The sequence below is a fragment of the Oncorhynchus kisutch genome, linkage group LG22 (genome assembly GCF_002021735.2).
Source record: "Oncorhynchus kisutch isolate 150728-3 linkage group LG22, Okis_V2, whole genome shotgun sequence".
NCBI classification, from domain to species: Eukaryota; Metazoa; Chordata; class Actinopteri; order Salmoniformes; family Salmonidae; genus Oncorhynchus; species Oncorhynchus kisutch.
The window spans coordinates 7,647,383-7,672,319 of NC_034195.2; the positions used below are offsets into that span (position 1 = coordinate 7,647,383).

General features: G+C 43.3%; 1 protein-coding gene across 4 annotated transcripts in view; it reads right to left on the reverse strand.

Moving 5' to 3' along the window:
* Positions 1 to 17,232: 17,232 nt before the first annotated feature.
* The window catches only part of dgkzb (diacylglycerol kinase, zeta b), a 78,813-nt gene continuing 71,108 nt past the window's right edge, over positions 17,233 to 24,937 (reverse strand). For 2 of the 4 annotated variants that reach the window (XM_031801740.1, XM_020456405.2), the window contains exons 25-33: positions 23,427 to 23,626; positions 22,736 to 22,840; positions 21,524 to 21,592; positions 21,375 to 21,409; positions 20,887 to 20,930; positions 20,434 to 20,554; positions 20,107 to 20,143; positions 19,780 to 19,879; positions 17,233 to 19,109 (exon numbers count right to left, since the gene is read on the reverse strand). In XM_031801740.1, coding sequence (XP_031657600.1) covers positions 18,993 to 19,109; positions 19,780 to 19,879; positions 20,107 to 20,143; positions 20,434 to 20,554; positions 20,887 to 20,930; positions 21,375 to 21,409; positions 21,524 to 21,592; positions 22,736 to 22,840; positions 23,427 to 23,626 — 828 coding nt within the window. In that variant the 3' untranslated portion in view covers positions 17,233 to 18,992. The remainder of the gene's footprint in view (positions 19,110 to 19,779; positions 19,880 to 20,106; positions 20,144 to 20,433; positions 20,555 to 20,886; positions 20,931 to 21,374; positions 21,410 to 21,523; positions 21,593 to 22,735; positions 22,841 to 23,426; positions 23,627 to 24,937) is intronic. The other 2 variants (XM_031801741.1, XM_020456406.2) reach the window with 1 other exon arrangement.

Genomic DNA, 24,937 nt, shown 5'->3' on the forward strand with positions numbered 1-24,937 from the left:
TTGACCTTCTCCTTAGCACCACTCTGCCCCGGGTTGACTGTATTCTCTGTCGGGACCGGAGACCAAGACTATGGACACCAACATTGGGGAATCCCTAGCTGCAGGATTTATATGTCCTTCGTCCTCTCCCGCCGGCGCAGGGTTCCTCTTTGTGGAGAAGGAGAACAAGACCCTGCACCCATGCATCGACTACTGGGGACTCAATGACATAACAGTGAAGAACCGCTACCCGCTACCACTCATCTCCTCGGCCTTAGAGCCGCTCCAGGGGGCCACCGTGTTTTCCAAGCTGGATCTACGGAACACCTACCACCTGGTGTGGACAAGGGAGGGGGATGAGTGGAAGACCACCTACAACACGGCCTACGGCCACTACGAGTATATGGTCATGCCATTTGGCCTCACCAACGCGACTGCTGTGTTCCAGGCTCTGGTAAATTATGTTCTCCGTGACATGTTGAACTGGTTCGTCTTTGTCTACATTGATGACATCCTCGTCTTCTCCCGCTCCCCCCAAGAACATGTGCTCCACATCTGACAGGTTCTTCAACGCCTCCTGGAGAACCAACTGTTTGTTAAGGTGGAGAAGTGTGAGTTCCATCGCTCCACCATCCCCCTTCTGGGGTACATCATCCCTGCTGGGAGTGTCCAGATGGATCCCGGGAAAGTGAGTGCATTGGTGGATTGGCCCCAGCCAACGTCCAGGGTGCAGCTGCAACGTTTCCTGTGGTTCGCCAACTTCTATCGCCACTTCATCTGGGGTTACAGCACACTGACTTCCCGTCTGTCAGCATTCACTTCTCCCAAGGTTCCGTTCACGTGGTCTCTTGGTGCTGACCGGGCGTTCCGGGACCTCAAACACCGCTTCACCACTGCTCACATCCTGGTTCATCCTGACCCTTCCCGTCAGTTCATGGTGGAGGCCGACACGTCAGATGTAGGAGTGCGCATTCTTCTCCCATCGCCTCAATGCTACGGAGAAAAACTACAATGTGGGAAATCGTGAGTTTCTCGAAGTGAAGAGGGCGTTGGAGGAATGGAGGCACTGGCTGGAAGGGGCAGAACATCCGTTTATCGTATGGACCGACCACAAAAATAAGTAGTATCTCCGGCACCGCCAAACACCTCAACTCCTGGCAAGCTAGTTGGGCCCTGCTGTTCACACGGTTCAACTTCTCCCACTCACATCGGCCGGGATCCAAGAATGTCAAGCCGGATGCACTGTCTCCCCATTTTAGCCCCATGGCTATTACCCCGGAACCCGAGACCATCCTTCCCACCTCGTACCTGCCAACGGCACTCAGCTGGGGTATAGGGAAACAGGTCCGGGATGCACAGCATTCCCAGCCGAACCCCAAGCGGGAGTCCAGATAACCGGATGTTCATGCCTGACGCGGTCTGCTCCGCGGTCCTATCTTGGGCCCACTCCTCCAGACTGGACTGGGGTGGATCGGTTTTCCAAAGCCGCCCACTTCATTCTTCTCTACAAACTACCCTCTGCCAAGGAGACGGCCCAGATCATGGTGCAGCACGTCTTCCGGATCCATGGACTGCCGGTCAACTGGGGCCCTCAGTTCTCATCTCGGTTCTGGAAGGCGTTCAGCACCCTCATTGGGTCATCAGCCAGCCTGTCCTCTGGATTCCACCCCTAGTCCAACGGCCAGTCGGAGCGAGCCAACCAGGATCGGGAGACTACTCTGCGCTGCCTTGTCTCCGCAAACCCCACCTCCTGGAGCCAGCAGCTGGTGTGGGTCGAATACGCCCACAACACCCTTCTCTGCACTACCAAGGGCCTATCTCCTTTTGAGTGTTCACATGGGTAACAGCCCCTGCTCTTCCCCAAGCAGGAGGAAGAGGTTGGCATTTCCTTCTGTCCAGATGTTTGTCTGCCTCTGTCATCGTACCTGGAGGAGAGCCCAGTCGGCCCTCCTCAAGACCACCTCCAGGTATCGACGACAAGCGGATCCCCACCTGACCCCGGCATCGTATCGGGCAGAAGGTATGGCTATCCACCCGGGATCTGCCCATCTGGGTGGAATCCCGCAAGCTGTCCCCGCGGATTATTGGCCCATTCCCCATTGACAAAATTATTAGCCTCTCTGCTGTTCGTCTTCTGTTGCCCCGTACCCTTCGTAAACATCCCAACGTTCATGTGTCCAGAGTTAAACCCATGTCTCACAGCCCCTTTGGCCACCTCTGGATTGCCAATCTTTGCCTGACCCAACCGTGAGCCTGATACTGGCCAATACAATCCCCAGACCTGAACCCAATTGAGATGGTTTGGGATGAGTTGGACCGCAGTGAAGGAAAAGCAACCAACAAGTGCTCAACATATGTGGGAACTCCTTCAAGACTGTTGGAAAACATTCCTTATGAAGCTGGATGAGAGAATGCAAAGTGTGCAAAGCTGTCATCAAGAAAAAGGGTCGCTACTTTGAAGAATCGATGATTTTGATTTGTTTAACACTTTTTTGGTTACTACATGATTCCATGTGTTATTTCATAGTTTATGTCTTCTCTATTATTCTACAATATAGAAAAAAGTAAAAATAAAGAAAAACCCTTGAATGAGTGGGTGTGCCCAAACTTTTGACTGTACTGTACATACATGCCCATACATACATACATACATACATATATACATACATATATACATACATACATACATACATACATACATACATACATACATACATACATACATACATACATACATACATACATACATACATACATACATACTGTCAGAGTTCTTCAAGAACAGTGGGTTTGGAGTCAGGCGCAGAGAGCAGAGGGTTCTAATAAATGTACAGTATATTTTTCATGACCGGAAAAAACTGTCACGCCAAAAACACAAGGCGCATTAACCGATCCGCCCATACACAGGACCCAAAACTGTCCGGAAAAATAAGATATAAACGAACATCCACAAACTAACAGCATAGCAATCCCGCACAAACCTAGGCGGGCCTAACAGGCTTAAATAGACAAAAATCAAGAAACACAAAAAGGAACAGGTGCAACTAATAAGACTAAACGAACAGAAAAGGAAAAAGGGATCGGTGGCGCCTAGTAGACACTGCCCGAACAGGCAGGGGAGCCACCTTCGGTGGGAGTCGTGACACATACATACATACATACATACATACATACATACATACATACATACATACATACATACATACATACATACATACATACATACATACATACATACATATATACATGTGCATATATATATATATATATATATATATATACACACACACACATCTTTTTCAATATATTTTCCTTTATTATTGTCCGCTAACCCTACCACCCTCCCCTAATTGGAGTAAACTAATGAACAACAACAATTAGGCTTCCACTTTGTCGTGGAAGGATCAGAATTTGTTGGTAACATTTGTAAGATGTTTAATATTCATCAAATGTGTGTAAGTTACTTCCCATCAGAATGGTATTTTTGTGTAATTCTGTGGTGAGGTTGCAGTTATCTGTTCTATGTCAAAACTAAGTTGCATGGGCCGCTGAGAGGGGAGAGGTCAAAGTGTCATCATGTGTAAACATATCTTTCACTCCCTACCTTTTTCCCAGTGGAGAAAGAAGGGTTGCAGTGTCTGGAATCATTCTATGCTCCCTTTTATGTTGTTTCTATCTTAACCTATAGCCTCACCCTCCTCTCCGTGAGTTTGTCCAGGAGGTTGTATTTTGAGTGGGTTGTATATAAATGACTATTTGATATATGCCTGTTGATTTGGAGGATTGGTTTATGGTTCTGGGGTTTGGGAAAGAAGACAAAGCTGAACGATGAATTATGTCTATGCTGTCTGACTATGTGTGTTCTTTGCTATTAAAGGAACTCAGTTGCATTGTAAGGGGGCTCTCAGAGAATTCAGGGGGAGACACTGAATTTATCTGAGAGTCACAGGATTGTGATAGAGATGATACAATTAAAGATGGACTTTGATAACTAACTCTGACTTGTGTGTGGTTTGCGCTCATGATTTGGTAAATAGAGGAAATTTTCATGACAACTTCCAGCTTACATACTATATACATTTTACGGACACATTCTATTTTACAATAGTTATTTTGTTTGTTTTTAGTCCTGTCCTTCCTCTACCCTCAACCTCTCCCATCTATTTCTGATGTCCATCCTATTGTATTTATATTTGCCATACGTTTCTAACTGTGCTGTTTCACAAAAGTTCTGAACCTACCTTATTAGTCCCACCCTTCAGCTCCATTCAACTCCTCCCATCTATACATTTTACAGACACAGTATATTTGACATTTGTTATCTTGTTGTTATTAGTCCCACCCTTCAGCTCCATTCAACTCCTCCCATCTATCTCTTAAAACCTCTAATGATTCCCCATCCCGCATGAGGGAGCGTAATCATCGCCTGACACTAATTAGCATAACAGAACGGGCATAAATATTCCTAGAAAATATTCCTATTCCTGAAAATCATAAATTAAATATATTGAGACACAGCTTAGCCTTTTGTTAATCACCCTGTCATCTCAGATTTTCAAAATATGCTTTACAGCCAAAGCTAGACAAGCATTTGTGTAAGTTTATCGATAGCCTAGCATAGCATTTTGTCCAGCTAGCAGCAGGTAACTTGTCACGGAAATCAGAAAAGCAATCAAATGAAATCGTTTACCTTTAATGAGCTTCGGATGTTTTCACTCACGAGACTCCCAATTAGATAGCAAATGTTTCTTTTTTCCCAAAATATTATTTTTGTAGGCGAAATAGCTCCGTTTGTTCTTCATGTTTGGCTGAGAAATCGCCCGGAAATTGCAATCACGAAAACGGTGAAAAATATTCCAAATTAGCTCCATAATATCGACAGAAACATGGCAAAAGTTGTTTATAATCAATCCTCAAGGTGTTTTTCAAATATCTATTCGATAATATATCCATCGGGACAATTCGCTTTTCAGTAGGACCGATTGGAGTAATGGCTACCTCTGTATTTTACGCGAGAATCTCTCTGGGAGCATCAGGTGACCACTTGCGCAATGTAGCCGCTTACGGGTATTCTTCATCATAAATGCGTACAACTACGTCACAATGCTGTAGACACCTTCGGGAATACGGAGAAAGAGTGATCTGGTTGATAGCCCATTCACTGCTCAATAGGGACGCATAGGAACGCAGCGCTTTCAAAACATGTGGAACTTCCGGATTGGATTTTTCTCAGGCTTTCGCCTGCAACATCAGTTCTGTTATACTCACAGACAATATTTTTACAGTTTTGGAAACTTTAGAGTGTTTTCTATCCTAAGCTGTCAATTATATGCATATTCTAGCATCTTGTCCTGACAAAATATCCTGTTTACTACGGGAACGTTTTTTTTCCAAAAAGGAAAATACTGCCCCCTAGTCACAACAGGTTCACCATCCATATTGCATTTCTATTTGCCATATATTTTTCAACTCTGCTCTGATGTTTCACAAAAGTTCTCAACCTTTATATTCTCATTGTTTCTAAATTAAGATTTTTGCTGAAAATATTATTACATTATTGATCGATTGATTATGACTTTATCCCCCTTCTATCCCAATGAAGTCCACAGGACTTTTGTTATGGGGTAAGGAACACTTTTTATTTCATTTATTTATTTCACCTTTATTTAACCAGGTGGACTAGTTGAGAACAAGTTCTCATTTGCAACGGCGACCTGGCCAAGATAAAGCAAAGCAGTTCGACACATACAACAACACAGAGTTACACATGGAATAAACAAACATACAATCAATAATACAGTAAAAAAATCTATATACAGCATGTGCAAATGAGATAGGATAAGAGAGGTAAGGCAATAAATAGGCCATGGTGGCAAAGTCATTACAATAAAGCAATTAAACACTGGAGTGGATGAATGTGCAAGTTGAGATACTGGGGTGCAAAAGAACAAGATAAATAAATAAATAAATAACAATATGGGGACGAGGTAGATTGGATGGGCTATTTACAGATGAGCTATGTACAGGTGCAGTTATCTGTGAGCTGCTCTGACAGCTGGTGCTTAAAGCTAGTGAGGGAGGTAAGAGTCTCCAGTTTCAGAGATTTTTGCAGTTTGTTCCAGTCGTTGGCAGCAGAGTAAATCAAATCAAATCAAATCAAATGTATTTGTCACATACACATGGTTAGCAGATGTTAATGCGAGTGTAGCGAAATGCTTGTGCTTCTAGTTCTGACAATGCAGTAATAACGAACAAGTAATCTAACTAACAATTCCAAAAAAAACTACTGTCTTATACACAATGTAAGGGGATAAAGAATATGTACATAAGGATATATGATTGAGAGATGGTACAGAGCAGCATAGGCAAGATACAGTAGATGATATCGAGTACAGTATATACATATGAGATGAGTATGTAAACCAAGTGGCATAGTTAAAGTGGCTAGTGATACATGTATTACATAAGGATGCAGTCGATGATATAGAGTACAGTATCTACGTATGCATATGAGATGAATAATGTAGGGTAAGTAACATTATATAAGGTAGCATTGTTTAAAGTGGCTAGTGATATATTTACATCATTTCCCATCAATTCCCATGATTAAAGTGGCTGGAGTAGAGTCAGTGGCATTGACAGTGTGTTGGCAGTAGCCACTCAATGTTAGTGGTGGCTGTTTAACAGTCTGATGGCCTTGAGATAGAAGCTGTTTTTCAGTCTCTCGGTCCCAGCTTTGATGCACCTGTACTGACCTCGCCTTCTGGATGACAGCGGGGTGAACAGGCAGTGGCTCGGGTGGTTGATGTCCTTGATGATCTTTATGGCCTTCCTGTAGCATCGGGTGGTGTAGGTGTCCTGGAGGGCAGGTAGTTTGCCCCCGGTGATGCGTTGTGCAGACCTCACTACCCTCTGGAGAGCCTTACGGTTGAGGGCGGTGCAGTTGCCATACCAGGCGGTGATACAGCCCGCCAGGATGCTCTCGATTGTGCATCTGTAGAAGTTTGTGAGTGCTTTTGGTGACAAGCCGAATTTCTTCAGCCTCCTGAGGTTGAAGAGGCGCTGCTGCGCCTTCCTCACGATGCTGTCTGTGTGAGTGGACCAATTCAGTTTGTCTGTGATGTGTATGCCGAGGCACTTAAAACTTGATACCCTCTCCACTATTGTTCCATCGATGTGGATGGGGGGGTGTTCCCTCTGCTGTTTCCTGAAGTCCACAATCATCTCCTTAGTTTTGTTGACGTTGAGTGTGAGGTTATTTTCCTGACACCACACTCCGAGGGCCCTCACCTCCTCCCTGTAGGCCGTCTCGTCGTTGTTGGTAATCAAGCCTACCACTGTTGTGTCGTCCGCAAACTTGATGATTGAGTTGGAGGCGTGCGTGGCCACGCAGTCGTGGGTGAACAGGGAGTACAGGAGAGGGCTCAGAACGCACCCTTGTGGGGCCCCAGTGTTGAGGATCAGCGGGGAGGAGATGTTGTTGCCTACCCTCACCACCTGGGGGCGGCCCGTCAGGAAGTCCAGTACCCAGTTGCACAGGGCGGGGTCGAGACCCAGGGTCTCGAGCTTGATGACGAGCTTGGAGGGTACTATGGTGTTGAATGCCGAGCTGTAGTCGATGAACAGCATTCTCACATAGGTATTCCTCTTGTCCAGATGGGTTAGGGCAGTGTGCAGTGTGGTTGAGATTGCATCGTCTGTGGACCTATTTGGGCGGTAAGCAAATTGGAGTGGGTCAAGGGTGTCAGGTAGGGTGGAGGTGATATGGTCCTTGACTAGTCTCTCAAAGCACTTCATGATGACGGATGTGAGTGCTACGGGGCGGTAGTCATTTAGCTCAGTTACCTTAGCTTTCTTGGGAACAGGAACAATGGTGGCCCTCTTGAAGCATGTGGGAACAGCAGACTGGTATAGGGATTGGTTGAATATGTCCGTAAACACACCGGCCAGCTGGTCTGCGCATGCTCTGAGGGCGCGGCTGGGGATGCCGTCTGGGCCTGCAGCCTTGCGAGGGTTAACACGTTTAAATGTCTTACTCACTTCGGCTGCAGTGAAGGAGAGACCGCATGTTTTCGTTGCAGGCCGTGTCAGTGGCACTGTATTGTCCTCAAAGCGGGCAAAAAAGTTGTTTAGTCTGCCTGGGAGCAAGACATCCTGGTCCGTGACTGGGCTGGGTTTCTTCCTGTAGTCCGTGATTGACTGTAGACCCTGCCACATGCCTCTTGTGTCTGAGCCGTTGAATTGAGATTCTACTTTGTCTCTGTACTGGCGCTTAGCTTGTTTGATAGCCTTGCGGAGGGAATAGCTGCACTGTTTGTATTCTGTCATGTTACCAGACACCTTGCCCTGATTAAAAGCAGTGGTTCGCGCCTTCAGTTCCACACGAATGCTGCCATCAATCCACGGTTTCTGGTTGGGGAATGTTTTAATCGTTGCTATGGGAACGACATCTTCAACGCACGTTCTAATGAACTCGCACACCGAATCAGCGTATTCGTCAATGTTGTTGGCTGACGCAATACGAAACATCTCCCAGTCCACGTGATGGAAGCAGTCTTGGAGTGTGGAGTCAGCTTGGTCGGACCAGCGTTGGACAGACCTCAGCGTGGGAGCTTCTTGTTTTAGTTTCTGTCTGTAGGCAGGGATCAACAAAATGGAGTCGTGGTCAGCTTTTCCGAAAGGGGGGCGGGGCAGGGCCTTATATGCGTCGCGGAAGTTAGAGTAACAATGATCCAGGGTCTTTCCACCCCTGGTTGCGCAATCGATATGCTGATAAAATTTAGGGAGTCTTGTTTTCAGATTAGCCTTGTTAAAATCCCCAGCTACAATGAATGCAGCCTCCGGATAAATCGTTTCCAGTTTGCAGAGAGTTAAATAAAGTTCGTTCAGAGCCATCGATGTGTCTGCTTGGGGGGGGATATATACGGCTGTGATTATAATCGAAGAGAATTCTCTTGCTAGATAATGCGGTCTACATTTGATTGTGAGGAATTCTAAATCAGGTGAACAGAAGGATTTGAGTTCCTGTATGTTTCTTTCATCACACCATGTCACGTTGGCCATAAGGCATACGCCCCCGCCCCTCTTCTTACCAGAAAGATGTTTGTTTCTGTCCGCGCGATGCGTGGAGAAACCCGCTGGCTGCACCGCTTCGGATTGCGTCTCTCCAGTGAGCCACGTTTCCGTGAAGCAGAGAACGTTACAGTCTCTGATGTCCCTCTGGAATGCTACCCTTGCTCGGATTTCATCAACCTTGATGTCAAGAGACTGGACATTGGCAAGAAGAATGCTAGGGAGTGGTGCACGATGTGCCCGTCTCCGGAGTCTGACCAGAAGACCGCTTCGTTTCCCTCTTTTTCTGAGTCGTTTTTTTGGGTCGCTGCATGGGAACCATCCCGTGGCACTGGTTGTAAGGCAGAACACAGGATCCGCATCGCGAAAAACATATTCTTGGTCGTACTGGTGGTGAGTTGACGCTGATCTTATATTCAGTAGTTCTTCTCGGCTGTATGTGATGAAACCTAAGATGACCTGGGGTACTAGTGTAAGAAATAACACGTAAAAAAACAAAAAACTGCATAGTTTCCTAGGAACGCGAAGCGAGGCGGCCATCTCTGTCGGCGCCGGAGTACTGGAAGGAAACGCGGCCAAAGGCAGAATTGGCTTTGGAGGTGACCAGTGAGATATACCTGCTGGAGCGCATGCTTCGGGTGGGTGCTGCTATGGTGACCAGTGGGCTGAGATAAGGTGGGGCTTTACCTAGCAGAGACTTGTAGATGACCTGGAGCCAGTGGGTTTGGCGAGTATGAAGCGAGGGCCAGCCAACGAGATCATACAGGTCGCAGTGGTGGGTAGTATATGGGGCTTTGGTGATAAAACGGATGGCACTGTGATAGACTGCATCCAATTTGTTGAGTAGAGTATTGGAGGCTATTTTGTAAATGACATCGCCAAAGTCGAGGATCGGTAGGATGGTCAGTTTTACGAGGGTATGTTTGGCAGCATGAGAGAAGGATGCTTTGTTGCAAAATAGGAAGCCGATTCTAGATTTAATTTTGGATTGGAGATGTGAGTAACCAGACACCTAGGTATTTGTAGTTGTCCACATATTCCAAGTCAGAACCGTCCAGAGTAGTGATGCTGGATGGGTGGGCAGGTGCGGGCAGCGATCGGTTGAAGAGCATGCATTTAGGTTTACTTGCATTTAAGAGCAGTTGAAGGCCATGGAAGGAGAGTTGTATGGCATTGAAGCTCATCTGGAGGTTAGTTAACACAGTGTCCAACGAAGGGCCAGAGATATACAGAATGGTGTCATCTGCGTAGAGGTGGATCAAAGAAGCATCAGCAGCGAGAGCGACATCATTGATGTATACAGAGAAGAGAGTCAGCCCGAGAGTTGAACCCTGTGGCACCCCCATAGAGACTGCCAGAGGTCCGGACAACAGGCCCTCCAATTTGACATACTGAACTCTATCGGAGAAGTAGTTGGTGAACCAAGCGAGGCAATCATTTGAGAAATCAAGGCTGTTGAGTCCGCCAATAAGAATGTTGTGATTGACAGAGTTGAAAGCTTTGGCCAGGTCGATGAATACGGCTGCACAGTAATGTCTTATCGATGGCGGTTATGATATTGTTTAGGACCTTGAGCGTGGCTGAGGTGCACCCATGACCAGCTCTGAAACCAGATTTCATAGCAGAGAAGGCACGGTGAGATTCGAAATGGTCGGTAATCTGTTTGTTAACTTGGCTTTCAAAGACTTTAGAAAGGCAGGGTAGAATAGATATAGATCTGTAGCAGTTTGGGTCCAGAGTGTCTCCCCCTTTGAAGAGGGGGATGACCGCAGCAGCTTTCCAATCTATGGGAATCTCAGACGATACGAAAGAGAGGTTGAACAGGCTAGTAATAGGGGTTGCAATAATTTCGGTAGATCATTTTAGAAAGAGAGGGTCCAGATCGTCTAGCCCGGCTGATTTGTAGGGGTTCAGATTTTGCAGCTCTTTCAGAACATCAGCTATCTGGATTTGGGTGAAGGAGAAGTGGGAGAGGTTTGGGCGAGTTGCTGTGGGGAGCGCAGGTCTGTTGACCGGGTAGAGGTCGCCAGCTGGAAAGCACGGCCAGCCGTAGAAAAATGCTTATTGAAATTCTCAATTATTGTGGATTTATCGGGAGTGACAGTGTTTCCTAGCCTCAGTGCAGTGGGCAGCTGGAAGGAGGTGCTCTTATTCTCCATGGACTTTACAGTGTCCCAGAACTTTTTGAGTTTGTACTACAGGATGCAAATTTATGTTTGAAAAAGCTAGCAGCTTTCCTAACTGCCTGCGTATATTGGTTCCTAACTTCCCTAAAAAGTTGCATATCACGAGGTCTATTCGATGCTAATGCAGAACACCACAGGATGTTTTTGTGCTGGTCAAGGGCTGACAGGTCTGGAGTGAACCAAGGGCTATATCTATTCCTAGTCCAATTTTTTTTTTATGGAGCATGTTTATTTAAGATGGTGAGGAAGGCACTTTTAAAGAATAACCAGGCATCCTCTACTGACAGGATGAGACCAATGTCATTCCAGGATACCCCGGATAGGTCAATTAGAAAGGCCTGTTCGCAGAAGTTTTTAGGGAGCGTTTGACAGTGATGAGGGGTGTTCGTTTAACCGCAGACCCATTAAGGATGCAGGCAATGAGGCAGTGATCACTGAGATCCTGGTTGAAAACAGCAGAGGTGTATTTGGAGGGCAAGTTAGTTATGATGATATCTATGAGGGTGCCCGTGTTTACGGATTTGGGGTTGTACCTGGTAGGTTCATTGATAATTTGTGTGAGATTGAGGGCATCAAGCTTAGATTGTAGTATGGCCGGGGTGTTAAGCATATCCCAGTTTAGGTCACCTAGCAACACGAGCTCAGAAGATAGATGGGGAGCAATCAGTTCACATATCAACTCAAATCAAATCAAATGATATATCATTTCAGCTGATATATCTCAAAGTGCTGTACAGAAACCCAGCCTAAAACCCCAAACAGCAAGCAATGCAGGTGTAGAAAACTCCCTAGAAAGGCCAAAACCTAGGAAGAAACCTAGAGAGGATCCAGGCTATGAGGGGTGGCCAGTCGTCTTCTGGCTGTGCCGGGTGGAGATTATAACAGAACATGGCCAAGATGTTCAAATGTTCATAAATGACCAGCATGGTCAAATAATAATAATCACAGTAGTTGTCGAGGGTGCAGCAAGGCAGCACCTCAGGAGTTAATGTCAGTTGGCTTTTCATAGCTGGTCATTAAGAGTATCTCTACCTCTTCTGCTGTCTCTAGAGAGTTGAAAACAGCAGATCTGGGACAGGTAGCACGTCCGGTGACCAGGTCAGGATTCCATAGCCGCAGGCAGAATAGTTGAAACTGGAGCAGCAGCACGGCCAGGTGAACTGGGGACAGCAAGGAGTCATTATGCCAGGTAGTCCTCAGGCATGGTCCTAGGGCTCAGGTCCTCCGAGAGAGAGAAAGAAAGAGAGAATTAGAGAGAGCATACTTAAATTCACACAGGACACCGGATAAGACAGAAGAAGTACTCCAGATATAACAAACTGACCCTAGCCTCCCGACACATAAACTACAGCAGCATAAATACTGGAGGCTGAGACAGGAGGGGTCTGGAGACACTGTGACCCCATCCGATGATACCCCCGGACAGGGCCAAACAGGAAGGATATAACCCCACCCACTTTGCCAAAGCACAGCCCCCACACCATCAACCACCAACTTACCATCCTGAGACAAGTATAGCCCACAAAGATCTCCGCCACGGCACAACCCAAGGGGGGGCGCCAACCCAGACAGGAAGATCACATCATTGACTCAGCCCACTCAAGTGACGCACCCCTCCTAGGGACGGCATGAAAGAGCACCAGTAAGCCAGTGACTCAACCCCTGTAATAGGGTTAGAGGCAGAGAATCCCAGTGGAAAGAGGAGAACCGGCCAGGCAGAGACAGCAAGGGCGGTTCGTTGCTCCAGAGCCTTTCCGTTCACCTTCACACTCCTGGGCCAGATTACACTCAATCATATGATCCACTGAAGAGATGAGTCTTCAGTAAAGACTTAAAGATTGAGACCGAGTCTGGGTATGCAGACCATTCCATAAAAATGGAGCTCTAGAGGAGAAAGCCCTGCCTCCAGCTGTTTGCTTAGAAATTCTAGGGACAATTAGGAGGCCTGCGTCTTGTGACCGTAGCGTAAGTGTAGGTATTACGGCAGGACCAAATCAGAGAGATAGGTAGGAGCAAGCCCATGTAATTCTTTGTAGGTTAGCAGTAAAACCTTGAAATCAGCCCTTGCCTTAACAGGAAGCCAGTGTAGGGAGGCTAGCACTGGAGTAATATGATCAAATTTTTTGGTTCTAGTCAGGATTCTAGCAGCCGTATTTAGCACTAACTGAAGTTTATTTATTGCTTTATCCGGGTAGCCGAAAAGTAGAGCATTGCAGTAGTCTAACCTAGAAGTAACAAACGCATGGATTAATTTTTCTGCATCATTTTTGGACAGAAAGTTTCTGATTTTTGCAATGTTACGTAGATGGAAAAAAGCTGTCCTTGAAACAGTCTTGATATGTTTGTCAAAAGAGAGATCAGGGTTCAGAGTAACGCCGAAGTCCTTCACAGTTTTATTTGAGACGACTGTACAACCATTAAGATTAATTGTCAGATTCAACAGAAGATCTCTTTGTTTCTTGGGACCTAGAACAAGCATCTCTGTTTTGGTGTCTAGGGCACAGCTGGGGGAAGAGGGTGGTCTATAGCAAGCTGCAACGGTGAGAGACTTGTTTCTGGAAAGGTAGAAGTAGAAGCTCGAATTGTTTTGGTACAGACCTAGATAGTAAGATAGGCTGCAGAGTTCTACCTCTGCAGTAGATTGAACACCGCCCCCTTTGGCAGTTCTATCTTGGCTGAACATTTTATAGTTAGGGATGGACATTTCTGGGGTTTTGGTGGTTTTCCTAAGCCAGGATTCAGACACGGCTAAGATATCAGGGTTGGCAGAATGTGCTAAAGTAGTGAATAAAGCAAACTAATGGAGTGGGCTTCTAATGTTAACATGCATGAAACCAAGGCTTTTACGGTTACAGAAGTCAACAAATGTGAGCACCTGGGGAGTAGGAGTGGAGCTAGGTCATGGATTAACCTCTACATCACCAGAGGAACAGAGGAGAAGTAGGATAAGGGTACGGCTAAAGACTATAAGAACTGGCCGTCTAGCACGTTCAGAACAGAGAGTAAAAGGAGCAGGTTTCTGGGCACGTTAGCATAGATTCAAGGCATAATGTACAGACAAAGGTATGGTAGGAAGAGAGTACATTGGAGGTAGACCTAGGCATTGAGTAATGAAGAGAGAGATATGGTCTCTAGAGACGTTTAAACCAGGTGATGTCATCGCATATCTGGGATGTGGAACAACATGGTTGGTTAAGGCATATTGAGCAGGGCTATAAGCTCTACAGTGAAATAAGACAGTAATCACTAACCAGGACAATAATGGACAAGGCATATTGATATTAGGGAGAGGCATGCGTAGCCAAGTGATTGTATGGGTCCAGTGAGTAGTTGGGTTGGCGATTCAGACAGTTAGCAGGCCGGTGCTAGCAATTTGATTAATTGAATATTGGATCAATTGAATATTTGATCAGGAAACGAGTCAGTTGCGTAAATAGTACCAGATACTGTAGGTTTCATGTAAGGTGTAAGTTTTGGTCACTGGGAAAAAGGTGCCTTCAGAAAGTATTCACACCCCTTGACCTTTTCAACATTGTGTTGTGTTACAGCCTGAATTTAAAATGGGATTAATTAAATTGAGATTTTGTGTCACTAGCCTACACACAATACCACAAAATGTCAGAGTGGAATTATGCTTTAAGACATTTTTACAAATGAATTAAAAATGAAAGGTTGAAATGTCTTGAGTTAATAAGTATTCAACCCCTTTGCTATGGCAAGCCTAAATAAATTCAGGATTAAAAATAAATGTGCTTAACAAGTCAGATAATAATTTGCAAGGACTCCATAAATCAAATTTAAGTTTATTCATTACATACACATATTTAGCTGATGTTATTGCAGGTGTAGCGAATTGCTTGTGTTCCTAGCTCCAACAGTGCAGTAGTATCTAACAATTGACAATAATAAACACAAATCTAAAAGTAAAAGAATAGAATTAATATATATATACAGTACCAGTCAAAAGTTTGGACACACCTACTCATTCAAGGGTTTTTCTTTATTTTTACTATTTTTTACATTGTAGAATAATAGTGAAGAAATCAAACATATGAAATAACACATATGGAATAATGTAGTAACCAAAAGTGTTAAACAAGTCAAAATCAGTAGCCACCCTTTGCCTTGATGACAGCTTTGCACACTATTGGCATTCTCTCAACCAGCTTCTTGAAGAATGCTTTTCCAACAGTCTTGAAGGAGATCCCACATATGCTGAGCACTTGTCGGCTGCTTTTCCTTCACTCTGTGGTCCAACTCATCCAAAACCATCTCAATTGGGTTGTGAGGTTAGGCGATTGTGGAGGCCAGGTGATCTGATGCAGCACTCCATCACTCTCCTTCTTGGTCAAATAGCCCTTATACAGCCTGGAGGTGTGTTTCAGGTCACTGTCCTGTTGAAAAACAAATGACAGTCCCACTAAGAGCAAACCAGATGGGATGGTGTATCGCTGCAGAATGCTGTTATAGACATGTTGGTTAAGTGTGCCTTGAATTCTAAATAAATCACAGACAGTGTCACCAGAAAAGCACCCCACACCATCACACCTCCTCTAACATGCTTCACGGTGGGAACCACACATGTGGAGATCATCCGTTCACTTACTCTGTGTCTCACAAAGACACAGCAGTTGGAACCAAAAATCTCCAATTTGGACTCATCAGACCAAAGGACATATTTCCACCAGTCTAATGTCAATTGCTCGTGTTTCCTGGCTGAAGCAAGTCTCTTCTTATTATTGGTGTCCTTTAGTAGTGATTTCTTTGCAGCAATTCGACCACCTAGGCCTGATTCACACAATCTCCTCTGAACAGTTGATATCAAGATGTGTCTGTTACTTGAACTCTGTGAAGCATTTATTTGGACTGAAATCTGAGGTGCAGTTAACTCTAATGAACTTGTCCTCAGCAGCAGAGCTTCCTTTCCTGTGGCAGAGCTTACTTTCCAGCTTCCTTTCCTGTGGCGGGTTCTCATGAGAGCCAGTTTCATCATTGATGGTTTTTGCAACTGCACTTAAAGAAACTTTCAAAGTTCTGTAGTTCCACCCCTACCTTGTCACAACACAACTGACTGGCTCAAACACAATAAGAAGGAAATTAATTCCACAAATTAACTTTTAACAAGGCACACCTGTTAATTGAAATGCATTCCAGGTGACTACCTCATGAAGCTGGTTGAGAGAATGCCAAGAGTGTGCAAAGCTGTCATCAAGGCAAAGGGTGGCTACTTTGAAGAATCTCAAACATAAAATATATTTGGATTTGTTTAACTCTTTTTTTGTTACTACATGATATGTGTTATTTCATAGTTTATGTCTTCACTATTATTCTACAATGTAGAAAATAGTAAAAAAATAAACAAAAATCCTTCAATGAGTAGGTGTGTCCAAGTGACTGTGAGCTGTGAAAAGCAGAATTATATATTTTTCTCTCGTAGCTTTGTTGGCTGTTGCTTCTCAGGGAAGACATAATGCCACCACCACCCTAGGTTGTGGGTTCCCTCCTCATGCTGAAATGGATCAGTCATACATTGGGAGCATTTTTGGACGGTTGCCATTGGAAAAGTCACACGAAGGCCAACTTGTGGAAGGAAGTCTTCCCCTGAGGAGTCCTACAAAGTTATCCTCCATTTTCCAACCTAAGAAAAGACAAGCCATCAAGCAACGAAACAGCCAATAAAACAATCTGCGAACTTTTGCCGATCCCATGGATGTCCCCAATCAATCACTGGGCTTTTATCCACAAATAGTATTAGATAAAGGGATGCTAATCTAAGATGATGTCCCATCCCTGTCCATGTAATACTATTCTTTATGATCGAAAAGGGAAAACTCCTATTCTGAAACACCAGGATGCTCTTCATTCTTTTAACCACAGAAAAGAAAAGACAATTGAACACAGACCCTCATGCTTTACATAACTTAAACATATCAAGTAACCCTAAATGTATGTATGTTTTAAAGTGAAGTAGTGACAGGGTCATAAACTGCGATAATCAATGTTTAAAGTTTTATTTTTCTCCAAACAAACAGTAACAAACAGGCTTGATGAGCAAATATACAGTACAACTAATTTTTTATTTTTTATACATTTCATACAGGTCTGTCCATTACTCTGATCGCTGTTCATAAGTACAAAAATTATCTTTTGAAATCTCTGTAGTTACAATGGACAGTTCAGCAGTAGTCATTCTTAATTGCTTGATGCTAATTCACAGCAACCCAAAACAAAGCATTGATAACACACACATATACTTTTCACAACCCCTTAAAAGCAAACCAATAATAGGCAGTTCTTGCAAAGATTTCTAAGTATTGATAAAAGCAATCTATATTTCACAATAATCAAGCCATGTTTCTGATAATACTTGTAAAAGTTGTAAAGAGAAAAAGAAACGGATGTAAGATACTTGACTCAGCAGTCAGGTTGCACATACAATAAATAGTGTTTAATTAAGTTTCATTGAGACAACGGAACGCGAGACAAATGACTGATTAAGGCTAATCAAGTGAACTGAACTTTCTCCTCACATTCCATAAGTGTTCATAAACTGGCTAATATATGAAATATACAAAGAGTTGACTAAAGTAGTAATGATGTGGCATTAAAGAATGGGATACAGAAGTTTATTTGTGATTTGTGATCATTTTGGGGAATCTGTTAACTGTTTTGTGTTGAATTCTTACTGCACTTGTGTAGCATGTAGTAAATAAGAACGTTTCACCTATACACAGAAAAACTATACATTGCAAAGTACACATTTGGAAAAAATACATCAAATTTACATTGTATGTAACAAACATGGACACAGTGCATAAAAATATCTAAAAGCTGTGGTATATAAATATCTAAGAACTGTTATATGTAATGCACCAAGAGGAATTTCAAGCCACATAGAGAAATACAAAGCATTGTTTTTGTAATAACAGTGGCAGTGCAAAACCAGCTTTTAATAATGAGTTATTTCGGATGCCTGCTTTTATAATATTTGATCATAAGCAAAAACGCAAACAGCTCTCTCTATAAATAGTACAGCATTTCTTAAATATAGCGGTTTATCAGTGATCGACATAAGTTATAAGTTACATATCCAATAGCAGAGCAAACATACTGCCATTCGAGTAAACAAGCACATCCAGAGGTCACGAGAATTCAAAAAGGAAAGTAATGAGCCTTCATACAATATGGCAAAGCATCTATCATATCTCAAGCCCACACTTACATAAACAGTATCCCTGGTTAAAAACAACCTCCATCCATTTCAATGACTCACTCAAACGCTACACATTCCTATAGATACCTAGCCATTGCATATGGAGAAAGATACGAGGTTCATAAAGCCACATTCAGATACAGTTACTCCAGCCCTGAAAATACCCCAAAAAGCTGTTGTTTTTTCATTTGCCCTTTCATTTACAATCGCTTGCTGTGTCGTAGCGGACTTGGACCCATTCGCAATAGAAGAAAAGTGGTGTTCATTCATGCACTCTAGTCAAACTGAAGCATCACTAGCAAGCGGATGAAAGGAAGACCTGCCTCCACTGGCTCTCTAGACTTCGACCCATACTGGGAGTGTAGCCCATAGAAATAGTCATCCTATTTCGATGGTGTAATTAGCCTGGTCTGTTAGAGAGGGAAGAAACCTACCCCCCCCCCCCCACCTGAACCCGGTACAGAACTTCCTACTGTTAGGTATGGCAAACGGAGAGGGAGAAAGAGAGAGCGTGGTGCAGGTTGCGGTAAATAGTGGGACCATCAAACGGCAGTCTCCTGGTCCTCTCGCTGGATCATCTGGTAGTGCTGGCGGTTTTCCAAGTACTCCGCCAGCTCCTGGTCATTGGCCTTCTCCGCACGCCGCTTCGGCGTCTCACCCTGTAAAAGGGAGATGGGTATAAGAGGGGTGGAAAGAGAGAGGGGGGTGAAAGAGAGAGGAAGGAGGAGAGAGGAAGAGGGAATGGGTGAAAGAGAGAAAAGGGGTTGAGAGAAAGAAGGGGGTGAGAGAGAGAGAGCGAGAGAGAAAGAGAGAAAGAGAGAGAGAGAGAGAGAGAGAGAGAGAGAGAGACAGGGGGGGTATAGTGATGTGTGTGTGAAACTGTGCATGTTGATTCTGATGACAATGAAAAAACACACTGAAACATACAATCTTCTTTTTGTATTGGCAAGTAAAACAGAAAAATATTCTCATAATGATGACAGGCTTTTTCTTGCCACGAGTCAGTTCACCATGGTGACCGTGTAGTGTACTAAGACCATTGTGGATGTATAAAGACCTGCCAGGAATCCTGCAGGGGTACAATTCTCACTGACAGAGAAGAACATGAAATCCCCATTACAAAGAATACACAGCAATTTCCCCCTAAAATAGGCCTTTACTGGACTAGAACGTGTCATTTTGATAACCATCAGCCTTGTTATGATAACCATCAGCCTGATTCATTGAGCCCTTTACCCGAAGGTCAAGTAAAAAAGGCCTCTATCATCAGCCTTTCCTGAACTAAGGCAAATATGATAACCATCATCCTGATTCATTAAGGTAATTTACCTGAAGGTCAGTCTTCATGAGGGAAGCCCCGGCCTCCACCAGGTAGTGGCAGATGGTCCTCTGACGCGTGGACGCAGCTTTATGGAGAGCCGTCTCCCCTCTGTGTCACACACACACACACATCTGTCAATCAGGTTGTGTTGTAGCTGGGAGCTCTAGGTTTGACCCAGTTGACAGACTTTTTCCAGGAACTGACTAATTCATATAGATGAGGTGATTTGAATTTGAATTATTTGAGGGCAGAGCTTAGCTTTAATAGTAATCAGTAGAGAGTTGACCTCTGTGCCAAGATATTTAATGCAAAAGGAAGTTGACAACATGACTCACGTCTCTTTTTCTGTGACATCCAGGAGAGTGGTAGGTGCTGTGTGTTAAAACATAGACAGGATTCAGATATTGCATCCAGTATCTATACGAACACAAGTTCCCTATCTATTTCACATACAGTACATCTATCATCCATGTTGGATATGTTATTATTTATGTTCGGTCCACAACAGTGGTGGAAACCTGTAATATGTTCATTGGGTTTATATGCGATACTGCAGAGTGCTTCCATTTATCGAGAACGTAAGAATGAAACAGTGTCATATCAGTACTTAATAACTAAAGTGATAGGAGTCAACTGCAGTGTTTGACAGGTCAGTCTCTTACCGTTGTCTATGATGTACTTAACAATCTCCTTGCAGCCCACCTCCACCGCGTAATGGAGTAAGGTGCAGCCCAAAGTATCCTGCGTGAAAATATCTGCCCCCTGTTTGTGGAGCTCTGTGAGCTGTGAACAAAAAAATATTAATTTACAGTGCTTCATCTTGACAGTGCTTCAACTTTATAGTCATTACACTTGGCTGTGTTTCAATTTGAAAGTACTTCAACTACAGTGCCTCAACTATACCTTGCTTCAACTTGCTTTACCGTGCTATACCAATACAGTGCTTCAAATTGTACACCCACATTTGTCTACTATCTTACATTTTGTGAGGGGTCAAAGAGAGGGGTCAAAGAGAGGGGTCAAAGAGAGGGGTCAAGAGTAAATGTAAAAACACTGTTAGATGAGGATGCATGGAAGGAGTGAATGCTGTGTAACTAAACATGTTGTGGACTTACCCTTTCGAGATCTTCTGTCTTCACACACTCAATTAACTCAGTTACTGTAAAAAACAGAGTACGGCATCTATACTCTTCACAATTGACTTACGAGGCTTTTCATTATATTTTTTGAACAGTGAACCTTAGGCGAGTAAATACATTATGGTTCAAATGAGGGCTGGGCGACATGGCCAAAATATCATACAAATATCATATTTTGTACAATTCTGAATAATGAAAGTTCTACATATTTCTTGAGTAGTACATGACCCTAGGATGGCCACAAATGAATTCCAAATGGTTTAAATGGCTTTCTCCATTCTGATTGTTTTACAAACAAACTAGGGCAAAACTGATAGTGAAGCAGTCCAATTTGCTTTTAATTGATTTAGCACTGTATCAAATGACCTTTATGGACTGCGTAGTCAAAATCCATACTGGTATGCAAGTACGGTTGTACCTATCCGTTCAGAATATCGAGAACAAATCAACAGGGGATGTTTTACCTTTTTCAGCATCACACGACAGAGCACTTCCAGAACTGTGAGAAAGGCAAGAGGCAGATTTTACAACAAAGCTAAATGACATTGCACTGAGATGATGATCATAGCAAGTAAAAGCATGGCAGTAAGCGTGACAGAAACAGACAGCATACCTAAGCATGGGTCTGAAATCAGCAATAGTTGTATGGGGCTGATGAACATTCACCATTTTAGTGCCTCTCCTTCAAAGACAGGATGAAACGTGGATGACATATCATACATATTAAGCGGTGTGTGACAAAGTGTGTTTGTATTTTTTATTAAATCACAACGATAATTGGGAAAGTGAGCCAGATCTGGGTTCAAATACTATTTAGAGTTGGCCTATGTATGTCAATTACTTTTAAAGACATTTGTAGAAGGTATTTAGATTTTGAAAAATGTGAAAACACAAGTAGTTGAGCATTGGAAATACTGTAAATTTGGAAGGTATTGGCATGTATTTGATAATACTGAAATGCAGAGTATTTATACAAATATTTTAATTCTCCCATGCATTTGAACCTGGTCTGTTTGCTATTTGAAATAAAGTATTTGGAAAGTAAGCTATTTATAGAAAAGTATATGAAAATACTTTCAAATACTTCCAAGAGAAGTAGTTGATTTGGGCCACACCATTTGAAAATACTCAAATACACAGAATTAAGTCTTTAAAATGACAAATAATCAAATCAATCAAATCAAATACACGTGTACTGTATATGATCACAGGTTTGGAGTGAGCTAAAAGTTGTCTCAGGGAACAATGCTGAATCAAGTTCCTTGGAAGCTTTTGAATACTTGAATGGAACATGTGTCCAAATCATTTCTCTTATGACCCAACCCATGCTGAACCTGAGAGAGATGACACGGCTTTGTGACACTAGGCTTTGTCACATCATTGCAGGCGGAATTGTCGTGCTATCTGACGTTAGACAATGTTGTTACATAGCAAGCCATACTGCTATGCTGATGGCTGACCATGAAGATGAAAACACAAATCCACTATAATTAAAACAAACCCTCATGTATGCTGTTAATTAGTTATAGTTATATTAACTACCCAATTGTCAACATTTTGTGATCTGATGTTCTACCAACATTGTTTCAAGGTAGTTTGGTTATCGCTCCTGGCCATTGCTCATGACCAGAATGCCACACCATTAGAATGTAGACACGGATAGAACAGTCATCCAAAAGACACCACAGTTCAACAAAGGTCTGATAATTGGTCTCGTAAATAACATTGGTGCTACAATAAATGGACTGATGAATTGGTAAAACCATACTACAATTGAAAATGTCCACAAAGATGTATAGGATTCAGGCTAAAGTCAGGGTCTGACCTGCACTGGCCGGTCTTGGAGGAGGCCTGGGAGTCGCTGCTGTGAGCCAGGGCCTCTGTCACCGAGCTGTCACTGGACACCCTCTTCCTCTGGGACTCCCTGATACTGCAGGAGGGGAGGGAGAAGAAGTACAGGTTAGTGACTGGGAGAAGGACCACTCAGTACAGTAATAACATAACTTTTATATTTTACATTCTTGCCAATATCTACGAATAGAATTGTCACTGTTGCGCTCAAAAGTTTGTGTGTGTGTGTGTGTGTGTGTGTGTATGTAAAATTGGTCGTCAGTCTGTCTGAGACCCAGCCATGTAGTTGTGTCATCTTCCCTGAGGGAGCCAACATTATATACAGGACCAGATATGGATAATGAGCTATTGTTCATCACCAGACACCACCCTCACAGTATTGACTTAACAGGGAACGGGAGCTTTGATGGTGTGCAATAGTGAGTGACAGTCGCAGCAAAGAAAGAGGGAGGTTTGTGTGTGCGCGCACGTGTGTGTGTGCCTATCTTTCAAATAAATAAGGTGCAAAGAAACCAAGCTAGAGTGCATCCAATTAAAAATATTACCTTGTTCAGTCTCTAAACCATAAAGGGAAAGTTTCCCAGACACAGATTAAACTTAGTTCTAGACTAAAATGCACTTTTAATGGAGATTAGGTTTAATCTTAAAAGTGTTTATATTCTCACCTGGGTCCTGGGGAGGAGGTGGGAGAGGAGGAGGAGGATGGGAAGGTAAACTGGCGAGATTCTGGCGTTTTGCACTCCCCGTACGAGTCTACCAGGTCGGGCATGCCCGGCGAGGTGCCCACCGTCTCCTTGATGACCAGCTCTGGGTCCAGGATGTAGAGGTCATCCTGGGAGATCTCCGTCACGTAGTTGAGGTGCTCCTTGAGGTTATAATAGGTTATTATAACAGTTTATAGCTTGTTTATAAAAAAAAAAAAGAGTCATGACAGTGTGTCATAACAACATGCCTCATTAAAACCCTGGACAATGGGTGATATAGATGGTGGCTTTGCATACTTATAGGCTTTACCATAATGTCCAGGAGTTTATCCTAGTCAAGTCATGTAGTCAGAAAAAAACTATATGGCATATTCACAAGTCAGTGTTTCCCCTTGGCTTGTTAATGTATTTATTATTAGTATAAACAGGACAATTAAACAATAAAAAAGAAGTAGGCCTCCACCACCTCCATCTCTGATTGATTGAGAAATTCAAGAAGCTATCATCGTTAAGTGACATAATATATGCAAAGCATTGAATATTTACATTCATGCAATTCGAAATGAATTTAGTAACTTTGCCCCAGAAGCATTTAACTGCAGGGCGCTCTCACGTCCTATGGAGGATTGTGCCTAACTGCTTTAGGGGGCACAGTGAAGAGTTGGGAATTTCATTGTAAAAGGTTTCTATGTTAAGTACAGTCTGTGAACAAACTTAAAATGTGTAAATTGATTGTTCGGATTAAGGGATGCCAAAGTCATTTAAAGGGTAGTTAAAGGGTAGTTCAGATTCAATTAGATCTGTAGACAAATACTTTTTCTGAATGGTTAGCTCAGAATATGAGTAATTTAAAGGGTAGTTAAAGGGTAGTTCAGATTCAATTAGATCTGTAGACAAATACTTTTTTTGAATGGTTAGCTCAGAATATGAGCGTTCCAAAAGTTGTTAATATATTACAGAGATCAGTCCCATTGGGAGCCCAGATAATTTATTCAGAAATCCCATCATTGGATGGTTCGGTAGATGGGTTTCCCAAAGGACTCCATCGGCCAGCAACCTAAATTGTAGATAATTTTTTTTTTAATTATATTTTGTGTATGTGTCTTTCAAATCTGGGATTGTTCTCAAACAACTGTCCATGATATCGACAAGGGTATGGATTCCACATTTGGATTATTGGGGTGATGAAAAAGGCCCGCAAGGCGCTATTGTGAAATATTGGAGTATGGGCATGTTATTTTGATTACCAGTTACATTATTTTTCAATTTTCCACCAAATAGAAATTGTATCAGCAATAATAGGACCAAAGCGTAGTTTACATTGTTTAAGGGACATTGGAGACACCAGGGAAATAGGAGACACCTTATTTATCTCTATACTCAGCCAGGGGGGGCGGAAGAATCATGTCTCAACCAATTTAGGATGGGATGAAATGCTAGTGCCTGGAAACACAATTTAAAGTTTGCTACGG